The 13,479-nt window shown below is 45.6% G+C and overlaps 1 protein-coding gene across 1 annotated transcript in view; it reads left to right on the forward strand.

The window, feature by feature from the left end:
• The first annotated feature begins 453 nt into the window (after window positions 1-453).
• LOC121538362 (potassium voltage-gated channel subfamily D member 1-like) overlaps window positions 454-13,479 on the forward strand; it is a 79,361-nt gene continuing 66,335 nt past the window's right edge. The window contains exons 1-2 of the mRNA XM_041846289.2: window positions 454-616; window positions 1,776-3,669. Of these exons, the coding sequence (XP_041702223.1) occupies window positions 2,555-3,669 (1,115 nt within the window). The 5' untranslated portion in view covers window positions 454-616; window positions 1,776-2,554. The remainder of the gene's footprint in view (window positions 617-1,775; window positions 3,670-13,479) is intronic.

Below are 13,479 nucleotides of genomic sequence, written 5' to 3' on the forward strand. Positions count from 1 at the left end.
TGTCTTGTTTTCTTTGGCTAGGTAATTGAAGCTTAAACACTGCCTGAAATACCACCCCTACTGCTTCCTGATCAAGCTGCCCTATAAATATTGTAGGAAAACAGGCATGCAAAGAATCTTTATGAACGGGTCGAGACTGAGTATAACATGTGAAGTGTATTCCCCCAGTAAAACTGCTTAGTCAAAAACAGCAGTCTGTGTGATTTTTGTGTATCAAATAACATAATCTTTATTACCTAATGTACGATGCTCTGTGTTTTCAAGAGGTATGGAGGTGAGTGTGCGTGTGTATGTGATTGTGTATGTGATGGGAGAGAGGGAGGGAGAGTGCAGTGGAGAGAGAGAGCAAGAGAGAGAGGTTGGGGGGGGGTCGAGCAAGCAAATGAGAGGTAGAGTTAGAGAAAGTGAGAGCAAGCGGAGGCACAGAGCTGAGTGAGAGGAGAGAGAGGAGAGGAGAGGAGCTAAGGCTAAGCATGACAATCACTCCCTCACTCTCCGGTGTGCGATATGGTTTGATTCCAGGAGAGGGGCTGGTTATAATTCTCTTATTGCCTTTGCTTTCTCTTTTCTGACACATTGGACCCTTCATCCACATTGTCTGCAGCTTTAATGTATGGTAAGTAAGATCTTAATTGCTCTAGCTACAACCCAAGCCTTAATAGTAATGGAAAACGCACAGAACTTCATGAGTTATTCAGATTTCTGTTTATATGTCAACACATGCACATAACATACTCTACTATACACTGACATATATACATATATTTTTTCATGACCCTTGTCTGAATTTAAGTGTAAAGATAATGTAGTTGAAATTATGCACTTTCCTTAGGGCTATTTCATATTTCATTTTCCATTGATTGAGTGACCATGTGGTTTTAAGCAACATGGCGAGCACATTAAAGTAACCATTTACATAGAAGGCTAAGTGGACACAGCATGAAAGCCTAATGTCACTTGTAAACTAACCGTTAGTGCTTGACTGATATGTGAGATTGCTCTGTTTTTGTTTATATACTGTAGTAGCTGTTTTGGATGTAATTCGTGTCCACTGCAGCAGCATTGCTGTGTTATAGTGACTTATTGATTTTTGATTGGGTGAGCATGTTGTGCACTGTAATGCATCTGGGTTGGGTCACCTGTCTGTTGGTTAGGGTCGGGGCACACTCCAGCTCCCCTCACAAGACAGATGTTTCATGGATACACCTTAACACATCTCTTGTTTAGAAGAGGGACATAAAAAGAAAATATAGTCATCTGTATTTGTTTAGAATTTATTGAATCTCGAGATTTAATGGTAACCTTTTCATATTGAAATACAATTTAGCATTATTTATGTTATTACACATTGAAAGCATAATCCCTTTGTGGATTAATACTGAAGAGGTACAGTTGTGTCTTAGCATTTTGTCATATCATTATCGTATGGTTTTGTGTGGTTGATGTATCGTGTGTTTAGAGACCAAATGACCACATTAAGTGCTTATTTGAGTAGGTGATCTGTACAAATTGACAATCAATGCAAAATGAACAATTTTATTTTTATTGGTACAACTGTTTGGTCTAGGTTATAAATATTACTCAAATGTGGTTAACTTGAAAGTTCTCTTTGTGAGGGACCTCTTTGTTTGTATATTGAAGCTCAGCCTTTTTAAACAGACTGTGACGCAAAATGTATGCTAAGTTCACCCAAGCTGTGACACAAATAGACATAGCATGCCTTTACAGCCTGTGCTGCGCAATATCTAAGTTGTGTGTGTTGTGTGTCTTGACAGGTATAAAAAGGGACGACCATACAAGGAATAGAAACGCCTAAGACGCAAACTCACCAAAGAAATCGATTATACTTAAGGTTTGGTTGTGCATTTGAGAGAGAGGGAGAGAGAAACCAAGGGACAGAGAGAGGCATCCCAAATCAAAGAGCAACACTGAGACGGAAAGGGAGAATGCAACAGAGGAAAATGTGTCTATCTTGCAACTTCGGTGACCATCATCACAATTTAATAAGAATTTGAAAAATCACAGCGCTGCAACAAATCTGTCTTCTGAGAAAGGGGAGGCAGTGAGCGAAGGCGAGATACTTCAACCATTAGTTCTCTGGAATTATTTTTAACACTACTGGAAAGCCATATACAGTATTGTTCTACAATATTACTGTGCTATTACAGTATTTATACAAGAGCGGTCAATAGTCTGATGTTTTATGAATCAGGCCTAGTTTTCCTGAACTATTCCAATGGCCTGAACTTTAGGTTCAGTCCCAACTGCCTTACCTTGACCCTTTTCTTTGATGATGTGAACGCTATCATCTCTCTGCCTGCCTCACGTCTCCCTCTCCTACTGAAGCCAATGCACAAACAAACTGACAGACTGGGAATGGAGGCAAGCCAACCCGGTTGTTGAGGCCTTCTGTTCGGATGATTAGATCGGATATCCCTATACTTTTCCTCCTGATCCGGAAAAAGGCCCAGAAATAACCCTCAATTACCTAGAGACACTCCGTACCTTTACCCACCATCCCGTTTACTCCTGAAACAAAAGCTACTAAACAAAAATGGCTGCTGGAGTTGCAACATGGATGCCCTTTGCTCGGGCAGCAGCCGTAGGCTGGCTACCACTGGCCCAAAAGACCATGCCCAAGCCTCCTGTGGACAAAAAGAGTCGCAGTGATGAGATCCTGTTTGTAAATGTGAGTGGACTACGTTTTCAGACATGGAAGAACACCTTGGACCGTTACCCGGACACCCTTCTAGGCAGCTCAGAAAAGGAGTTTTTCTACAACGAGGAAACTCAGGAATATTTCTTTGACAGGGATCCAGAGATGTTTCGCCATATACTCAACTTTTTTCGAACAGGCAAGCTACATTACCCCCGACATGAATGCATTCAGGCTTTTGAGGAAGAGCTGGCATTCTATGGCATAATACCTGAGATCATAGGTGACTGCTGTATGGAAGAGTACCGGGATCGCAAGAAGGAGAACCAGGAGCGTTTGGCTGAGGACACAGAGGCAGAAAATGCCGGAGACGCTCCCCTGCCCCCAGATGCCACGTTACGAGAGAGGCTATGGAGGGCCTTTGAGAACCCTCACACAAGCACCATGGCCCTGGTTTTCTACTACGTCACTGGTTTCTTCATCGCTGTGTCTGTTATTGCCAACGTTGTGGAAACGGTTCCCTGCCGACCACTCAAAGGGAGTATAAAGGACCTGCCGTGTGGTGAGAAGTTTTCAGTGGGCTTCTCTTGTTTGGACACGGCCTGTGTGCTTATCTTCTCCTTCGAGTACCTCATGAGGCTTTATGCTGCCCCCAGCCGCTGTGATTTTGTGCGTTCGGTGATGAGCGTGATAGACGTGGTGGCCATCTTGCCCTTCTACATCGGCCTTGTCATGCCAGAGAACGAGGAAGTCAGCGGGGCCTTTGTCACCCTGCGAGTCTTCCGGGTGTTCCGTATCTTCAAGTTCTCCCGTCACTCTCAGGGGCTGCGTATCCTGGGCTGCACGCTGCAGGCCTGCGCCTCGGAGCTGGGCTTCCTCCTCTTCTCTCTCACCATGGCCGTGATAATCTTTGCCACCGTCATGTTCTACGCTGAGAAAGGCACCAAAGGCACCACGTTTTCCAGCATCCCAGCCTCCTTCTGGTACACCATCGTCACCATGACAACACTGGGGTAAGTGTTTGGATGTTGTTATACTACTTAACCTTTATATACTGTAAAAGTATCATAACCAGTTCCATATCAACTTCTACCACCCACATACTGTGTTGCTTTGAATATGAAATGGTGGTACTATTCTCAGTAGAATCAATTGAGAAATATATTGGACTGTGAATGAGTCATTTTAGAGCTTCAATCCCCTGTCGTCACCTCATCTCTACACTGCTCTCAGGTGTCACACACTCCAACACTCTCCCTGCAGGTGTGTTATGAATGGGAGAGTAATGGCTTGTGTACTGTGAATGGGAAATGAATGGTGTTAAGAAGATTTGATAGCCCACTCCATGCACTTGATGTAAACGACCAGGGTTTAAGAATATTGTCTTTAGTTTGTATTTGAGATTGAGTAGTAAAAAAATCCTGTAGCCTATTTTATTTGACATAAGGTTTATTTTTATGTAATAGTACTCTGTGCTGTACAAAGATACAGCATTTTGTATGACAGTTCCCCAATGTTGGAACCTGTCGCATCATTTAATTTGGTTTGAAAACATGTCATCATTATTAACTTATCAAAATCTTAACAAAAAGATTTCCTGAAATAATAGCAGTGGTTTGCAGATGAGTATAATTTCAAATCACATTTTATTTGTCACATGCGCCGAATACAATGTGATGTACTTACGGCCCAGTACAGTGATGTACTGGGCCGTATGCACTCCCCTTTGTAGTGCCTTGCAGTCGGAGGCCAAGCAGTTGCCATACCAGGCAGTGATGCAACCAGTCAGGATGCTCTCGATGGTGCAGCTGTAGAACTTTTGGAGGATCTGAGGACCCATGCCAAATCCTTTCAGTCTCCTGAGGAGGAATAGGCTTTGTCGTGCCCTCTTCACGACTGTCTTGGTGTGTTTGGACCATGATAGTTTGTTGGTGATGTGGACACCAAGGAACTTGAAGCTCTCAACCTGCTCTGCTACAGCCCTGTCGATGAGAATGGGGGTGTGCTCGGTCATCTTCTTTTTCCTGTAGTCCACAATTATCACCTTTGTCTTGATAACGTTGAGGGAGAGGTTATTATCCTGGCACCACACGGCCAGGTCTCTTACCTCCTCCATATAGGCTGTATCATTGTTGTCGGTTATCAGGCCTACCACTGTTGTGTTGTCGGCACACTTAATGATGGTGTTGGAGTCGTGCCTGGCCATGCAGTCATGGGTGAACAGGGAGTACAGGAGGGGACTGAGCACGCACCCCTGAGGGTCCCCTGTGTTGAGGATCAGCGTGGCAGATGTGTTGTTACCTACCCTTACCACCTGGGGGTGGCCCGTCAGGAAGTCCAGGATCCAGTTGCAGAGGGAGGTGTTTAGTCCCAGGGTCCTTAGCTTAGTGATGAGCTTTGAGGGCACTATGGTGTTGAACGCTGAGCTGTAATCAATGAATAGCATTCTCATGTAGGTGTTCCTTTTGTCCAGGTGGGAAAGGGCAGTGTGGAGTGCAATAGAGATTGCATCATCTGTGGATCTTTTGGGGCAGTATGCAAGTTGGAGTGGGTCTAGGGTTTCTGGGATAATGGTGTTGATGTGAGCCATGACCAGCCTTTCAAAGCACTTCATGGCTACAGACTTGAGTGCTACAGGTCGGTAGTCATTTAGGCAGGTTACCTTAGTGTTCTTGGGCACAGGGACTATGGTGGTCTGCTTGAAGCATGTTGGTATTACACACTCAGTCAGGGACAGGTTGAAAATGTCAGTGAAGACACTTGCCAGTTGGTCAGCGCATGCTCGGAGTACACGTCCTGGTAATCTGTCTGGCCCTGCGGCCTTGTGAATGTTGACCTGTTTAAAGGTCTTACTCACATTGGCTACGGAGAGCGTGATCACACAGCCGTCCGGAACAGCTGATGCTCTCATGCATGCTTCAGTGTTGCTTGCCTCGAAGCGAGCATAGAAGTAATTTAGCTTGTCTGGTAGGCTCGGGTCACTGGGCAGCTTGCGGCTGTGCTTCCCTTTGTAGTCTGTAGTAGTTTGCAAGCCCTGCCACATCCGATGAGCGTCAGAGCCGATATAGTACGATTCAATCTTTGTCCTGTATTGACGCTTTGCCTGTTTGATGGTTCGTCGGAGGGCATAGCGTGATTTCTTATAAGTGTCCGTGTTAGAGTCCCACTCCTTGAAAGCGGCAGCTCTACCCTTTTAGCTCAGTGCGGATGTTGCCTGTAATCCATGGCTTCTGGTTGGGGTATGTACGTAAAGTCACTGCGGGGACGACGTCATCGATGCACTTATTGATGAAGCCAGGGACTGATGTGGTGTACTCCTCAATGCTATCGGAAGAATCCCGGAACATATTCCAGTCTGTGCTAGCAAAACAGTCCTGTAGCTTAGCATCTGCGTCATCTGACCACTTCCTTATTAACGTTATTGACCGAGTCACTGGTGCTTCCTGCTTTAGTTTTTGCTTGTAAGCAGGAATCAGGAGGATATAATTATGGTCAGATTTGACAAATGAAGGGCGAGGGAGAGCTTTGTACGCATATGTGTGTGGTGTAAAGGTGGTCTAGAGTTTTTTTCCCTATGATTGCACATTTAACATGCTGGTAGAAATTAGGTAAAACGGATGTAGGTTTCCCTGCATTAAAGTTCCCGGCCACTAGGTGCGCCGCCTCTGGATGAGCGTTTTCCTGTTTGCTATGGCCTTATACAGCTCATTGAGTGCGGTCTTAGTGCCAGCATCGGTTTGTGGTGGTAAATAGACAGCTACAAAAATATAGATAAACTCTCTTTGTAAATAGTGTGGTCTACAGCTTATCATGAGATACTCTGCCTCAGGCGAGCAAAACCTCGAGACTTCCTTAATATTAGATTTCGTGCACCAGCTGTTGTTTACAAATATACACAGACCGCCACCCCTTGTCTTACCGGAGGCAGCTGTTCTATCTTGCCGATGCAGCGTATATCTCGCCATTTGTATGTTATCCATGTCGTCGTTCAGCCACGACTTGGTGAAACATAAGATATTACAGTTTTTAATGTCCCGTTGGTAGGATATCCGTAATCTTTGTTGGTCTATTTTGTTATCCAATGATTGTACGTTGGCTAATAGGACTGATGGTAGAGGCAGATTACGCACTCACCATTGAATCCTTACAAGGCACCCCAACCTACATCCCCGATATCTCTGTCTCTTTCTCATGCCAATGACGGGGATTTGGGCCTTGTCGGGTGTCTGAAGAAACTCCTTCACGTCCGACTCGTTAAAGAAGAAATCTTCGTCCAGTACGAGGTGAGTAATCGCTGTCCTGATATCCAGAAGCTCTTTTCGGTCATAAGAGACGGTGGCAGAAACATTATGTACAAAATGAGTTACAAATAACACGAAAAAAACACCCACAATAGCACAATTGGTTAGGAGCCTGTAAAACGGCAGCCATCTCCAGATGAGCTGCATCCTGTTTCAAATTGTCCTTCATCAGACTACCACTGCGGCAGAGACTACATTTTGTTACGTTGATTGAGGACTCATCTGTTGGATTATTTCAAGTGCGGCTGGGCCAAAGGAACAACAGTAACCCAGTGAGCCATGGTCCTCGCCCCTGTCTTTTCCCAGGCCTCTTTCTCCACTACGCCCATGAGTCATCCGGCTTGTTTTGATAGCAATCCCCCAGGCCATTAAACAGTATGTGTCCAAGCACTAAATGGGCTCACACAACGCAGCACAGAGGCTTTTACTACCATCTCCATATTGCCTGACAATCTTCAGCCCCCATTATGATTTCAACTTCAAACCAACATGAGTCTGAGACTATCCAGTGTATTAATATGTAGAGTAGAGAGATAATGTACCTTGACGCCATAGAACTTCATGGAATCTCCTTGATTTCCTCTGTAGAATTACAAAGTCATCCAGTTGTAAAATATCTGCGTTTGAAGAAAGCTGTTTAATTTTCATATAGGCCATTTGGCACTCCCAGAATGGATTAGATGTGTGGTTTTGGCCTTTTAATGTAGTGCCTGTGGTGTGGATTTGTAACATATCTGTGTGTCCATCTTATCTCATGTTGAATTACATGATATAATGCTGGCTTATTAAGTGTAGCAGCCTTGCCATCAATGGAGAAATAAGCTATGTCGGATGGATACTCAAGGTTTCTGTTTATCACTGCAACAGCATCATCTTTCCATTTGATTGATGAATGCGGAGCCTGTTTCTGTGTCAGTGTGTAAACGATAAGAACCAAGGAGAGGAGAGAAGGGAGTGCTCCCTTGGCCTATTGTTTCCATCCCCCAAATCCACTTGACACAATTAGGTGTGATGTCGAATGGCCTGTTTTGACCTTTGGATCCTGCCATCGTGTGGAGGCAGACTGAGAGGATGTAACAATGTAGATGTATGGCAGTGACATTTCTCTGCTTTTCAGGAATTGATTAAAGGTGACAGGCAAAGAACATCATCTATAAAGCATAATACTAATGCTAATTTAGGCTTCATTAAATAAGCCTCAACAGCATTTTTGTCTATCGCTACATTTTGGCTGTCATTTCTACTTTTTTGTGAAGATGACATGAATTAAATCGTTTCAGGCCAAAAAGAAAATAACAATGGCTTACTGCATGCAACACAAGCTACAGTCATAGTTTTTGTGAGTCCTTTTCTGGATCAGAAATGAAAACAGAAATGATACCAACATGATGTGAGAAGGCACTCGTATATCTGGGGAATAAACATTTATGACAATAATGATCACTCATATGTAGATAGATATAATGTAGTTAGTTAGCTAGCTATAGCCAGTCAGCGAATTCCCAATCAATGTGATGAGGCTGCCATTCAAACAGCTAATACTAGCTAGCTAACTAGCTAGCAACATTTTTAAGTTAAGAAATTGTTGGATGACACAACACATGTACAGCTAGCTAACTAGCTAGTTAACATTCATATACAGGTAACTGCCAGATAAAGTAAACACCAACATAAGGTGTCTTAAAAAATGTCATAAACGTATAAACTTAGCTAGCTAGCAGAAATATTGTTTCCCAAGAAGTAAGCTACTGTAGCTTTGATGCTGGCTTCAGCCAGCTAGCTAACAAGCTAACCAAACTGTGGCTAACTACTACATGAAAATAATTTCTGATCAAATGTTACCATGTAGCTAGACCTTTATTAATGGAGTCAATAGCAGTGCAGTGTTAACCACTTCTGAGGGAAGGGACTCAGGAATGGAGATGACTATGCTGTAGCTATTCTATGATTTACACTACCGGTCAAAGGTTTTGGAACACCTACTCATTCAAGGGTTTTTCTTTATTGTTACTATTTTCTACATTGTAGAATAATAGTGAAGACATCAAAACTATGAAATAACACATATGGAATCATGTAATAACCAAAAAAGTGTTAAACAAATCAAAATATATTTTATATTTGAGATTCTTCAAATAGCCACCCTTGCGTTGATGACAACTTTGCACACTCTTGGCATTCTCTCAACCAGCTTCATGAGGTAGTCACCTGGAATGCATTTCAATTAACAGTTGTTCCTTCTTAAAAGTTAATTTGTGGAATTTATTTCCTTCTTAATGTGTTTGAGCCAATCAGTTGTGTTGTGACAAGGTAGGGGGGTATACAGAAGATAGCCCTATTTCGTAAAAGACCAAGTCAATATTATGGCAAGAACAGCTCAAATAAGCAAAGAGAAATGACAGTCCATCATTACTTTAAGACATGAAGGTCAGTCAATACGGAATACTTCAAGAACTTTGAAAGTTTCTTCAAGTGCAGTTGCAAAAACCATCAAGCACTATGATGAAACTGGTTCTCATGAAGACCGCCACAGGAAGATAAGTTCATTAGAGTTACCAGCCTCAGAAATTGCACCCCAAATAAATGCTTCACAGAGTTTAAGTCACAGATACATCTCAACATCAACTGTTCAGAGGCGACTGTGTGAATCAGACCTTCATGGTCGAATTGCTGCAAAGAAACCACTACTTAAGGACACCAATAAGAAGACGAGACTTGCTTGGGCCAAGAAACTGTTAGGCCTACTGCTGCTAGGTAGCTCTCTCTCTGCTCTCCCCCTCCCCTCTGTCTGTCCTTGATTGCAGGAGTGAAGTCTGGTGTGCGGGAGTCAGGGTTCCAGCTGCAGCTCATTCACCATAATCACCTCAGCCTTTAAGACCCGGTCAAACTTTCCACTCATCGTCAGATCATAGTCAAGACAACCATATATTTGGAACCTGACTCCTGCCTCCGCTTCACTCCTGCCACCACCATCCTGCTCTCCACTATCGGGCCTCTCCTTTGGACTCACCACGGACACTAGGACATTACGGTACCACACCTGCCCTGACCTGGATCTGTACCCTCCCTGTAACCTGGACTTGCTCTTCCCCATTTATTGGAAACCTGGACTATTGAACATTATAATAAACCTGTTAAAACTTCTCTGGCTTGGTGTACTTGTCTGCATTTGGGTTCTATCCAGTTAAATCATAACAGTATGATCTGACCAACATGAACCCAGCAGACAGTAGCTCGGATACCACCCCAGAGTGCACTCAAATTTGGACTGCCATAGCCAATCAGGGCATTCTACTTGGCCAACATGATACCCTGTTTAAGACGATTGCTGAGGACAGTCAGGTGCTGCTTAATCAGGTTCAATTACTCTGGTGCCGACGAAAGCTTTTTGGATAGAGAGTGGGCTCAACAAATGGATTTGGAGACTGTTCCTATGGACTGTCCGCTGCAGGCTAAGGGTCTAAATGGACAATTGTTGACCCGCATTACCCATCAGACTGTTCCTGTTTGTCTTAGAGTGTCGGGAAATCATCAGGAGAACATTCAATTCCATATTATCGACTGCCCACAGACTCCCCTGGTCCTTGGTATCCCCTGGCTCATAAAACACAATCCACACATTGATTGGGTGACAGGTAGCATTGTTTCATGGAGCACATTTTGTCATGTGAATTGTTTGTGTTCTGCTCAGACTCCTGCCAGTACTGTGCCTCAACCTCCACTGGAGTCCATGGATCTTTCTGCTGTTCCTGACGTGTATCATGACCTGGCATCCGTTTTCTGCAAACACAGAGCTACTTCTCTTCCTCCTCACCGGCCTTACGACTGCGCCATTGACCTCCAGCCAGGAGCCCCGCTCCCCAGCAGTCGCCTGTACAATCTCTCCCGGCCGGAGACGGAGGCTATGGAGAACTACATTCGGGACTCCTTGGCGGCAGGTATTATGCGTCCTTCCTCGTCACCTGTAGGAGCGGGATTCTTTTTGTTGCTAAGAAGGATAAGACCCTCAGACCCTGTATTGATTACCGTGGACTTAACAACATCACCATTAAGAACAAGTATTCTCTGCCTTTGATTAATTCTGCTTTTCCCCTCCTTCATGGTGCTACCATCTTTACGAAACTGGATCTACGAAATGCGTATCACCTGGTGCGCATTCGTAAGGGTGATGAATGGAAGACTGCCTTCAACACACCCTTGGGACATTTTGAGTATCGGGTTATGCCTTTTGGGTTGTCTAATGCCCCTGCTGTTTTTCAGGCACTAGTCAATGATGTCCTTCGGGACATGTTGAATCGGTTTGTTTTTGTCTATCTGGATGATATCTTGATTTTCTCAGAGTCCTCCCAGGAACATGAACTGCATGTGCGCCAGGTGTTGCAAAGGTTGTTGGAGAACAAACTGTTTGTGAAGATGGAGAAATGTGAATTTCATGTGTCTGAGACCTCTTTTTGGGTTACATCATAGCTCAGGGGGAGCTGCGGATGGACCCAGCTAAGATCTCTGCTGTCACGGACTGGCCAGCTCCCTCTACCCGCAAACAACTTCAACGATTCCTGGGGTTTGCGAACTTCTATAGGAGGTTCATCAAGGACTACAGCCGCATTGCGGCGCCACTCACCGCTCTCACCTCCATCTCACGACCGTTCGCTTGGAATGAAGGGGGCCGAATCAGCGTTCGAAGAACTGAAACATCGCTTCGCCTCGGCTCCCATTCTGATGCAGCCGGACCCCGACCGCCAGTTTGTCGTGGAGGTGGATGCATCCGACACTGGGGTAGGTGCAGTGTTGTCACAACGTTCTCCTGAAGATAACAAACTGCATCCCTGTGCTTTTCTCTCAAGGAAACTTTCTCAGGCAGAGAGGAATTATGATGTTGGAAATCGTGAACTGCTCGCCGTTAAGCTGGCTCTCGAGGAGTGGCGACATTGGTTGGAGGGGGCGGAACAACCCTTCATCGTTTGGACGGATCATAAGAATCTGGCTTACCTCCAGTCAGCGAAGCAGCTCAACCCCCGTCAAGCCAGGTGGGCACTATTTTTTGGGAGATTCAATTTTTCTCTGTCTTACCGTCCTGGGTCACGCAACGTCAAGCCTGACGCCCTGTCTCGTGTTCATTCGGCTGTTGATACTGGTAGTAACCCTGAACCCATTTTGCCTCCTACCTGCAGTATTGCAGTCATCACATGTGACATCGAGGGGATTGTTAGACAGGCTCAACATCATCAAGCTGACCCTGGGAGGGGTCCTCCTAACCGGATGTTTGTCCCTGAGTCTGCTCGCTCCCAGGTACTTCAGTGGGCTCACTCGTCTCCCCTTACCTGTCACCCTGGAGTTTCGCGGACCCTTGACTTTGTGCGACGGAAGTTCTGGTGGGCCACGATGGAGGCGGACACTCGAGCCTTCATTGCTGCTTGTACGGTATGTGCACGAAGTAAAAACTCCACCCAGGCCAGCGCTGGTCATCTACGACCTCTACCTATACCCAGCCGGCCCTGGTCGCATATCGCTATGGATTTTGTCACTGGACTTCCCCCCTCATCTGGTAAGACTGTCATTCTTACGGTGATTGATCGTTTTTCTAAGTTCGCTCATTTTTTGGCCCTACCTAAACTGCCCACTGCCAGAGAGACGGCTGATATTTTGGTTGAACATGTGTTCCGCTCTCATGGTCTACCCACGGATATTGTCTCTGACAGGGGTCCCCAGTTTGTCTCCCAGGTGTGGAAAGCTTTCTGTAAAGCTTTGGGCATTACATCCAGCCTGTCCTCTGGATATCACCCCCAGACCAACGGGCAAGCCGAGAGAGCGAACCAGGAGATGGAGACCGCACTTCGCTGTGTCACTGGGTCTAACCCTGGGTCATGGAGCTCCATGCTCCCCTGGGTGGAATATGCTCATAACACCTTGACTAACGCTTCCTCTGGTTTGTCTCCTTTTCTGTGTGCTCTGGGTTATCAACCTCCCTGTTCCCTTCCCAAGAGAGGGAACTTGCGGTACCCTCGGTGCAGTCCCACATGCGCCGCTGCTGCAAGGTCTGGAGGAAGGCCAGGGTAGCTCTGTCCCGAGCTTCGGCGTACATGCAGAGGCAAGCCAACCGTCACCGGTCCCAGGCTCCCGGTTACTCTCCTGGTCAAGAGGTATGGCTGAAGTCACGGGACCTTCCATTGAAGGTGGAGTCGAAGAAGATGGCGCCTCGTTTTATAGGACCGTTCAAGATACTGTCTATTGTTAACCCCTGCGCGGTTAAGCTACAGCTTCCTGCCTCCCTACGGGTTCATTCCACCTTTCATGTTTCCCAGATTAAGCCTGTGTCGGTTAGCCCTTTGTGCCCGCCCTCTCGTCCCCCTCCTCCGCCCAAGATCGTGGGTGGGGGTCCGGTCTACACTGTCCGGCGACTTCTGGATGTTCGCCGCCGGGGTCGTGGTTTCCAGTACCTGGTGGATTGGGAGGGTTATGGTCCTGAGGAACGTTCCTGGGTGCCCAGGAGCTTCATTGTGGATCCTGCTCTGGTTCGTGAGT

The sequence above is a fragment of the Coregonus clupeaformis genome, chromosome 24, assembly GCF_020615455.1.
Source record: "Coregonus clupeaformis isolate EN_2021a chromosome 24, ASM2061545v1, whole genome shotgun sequence".
Classification (NCBI taxonomy): Eukaryota; Metazoa; Chordata; class Actinopteri; order Salmoniformes; family Salmonidae; genus Coregonus; species Coregonus clupeaformis.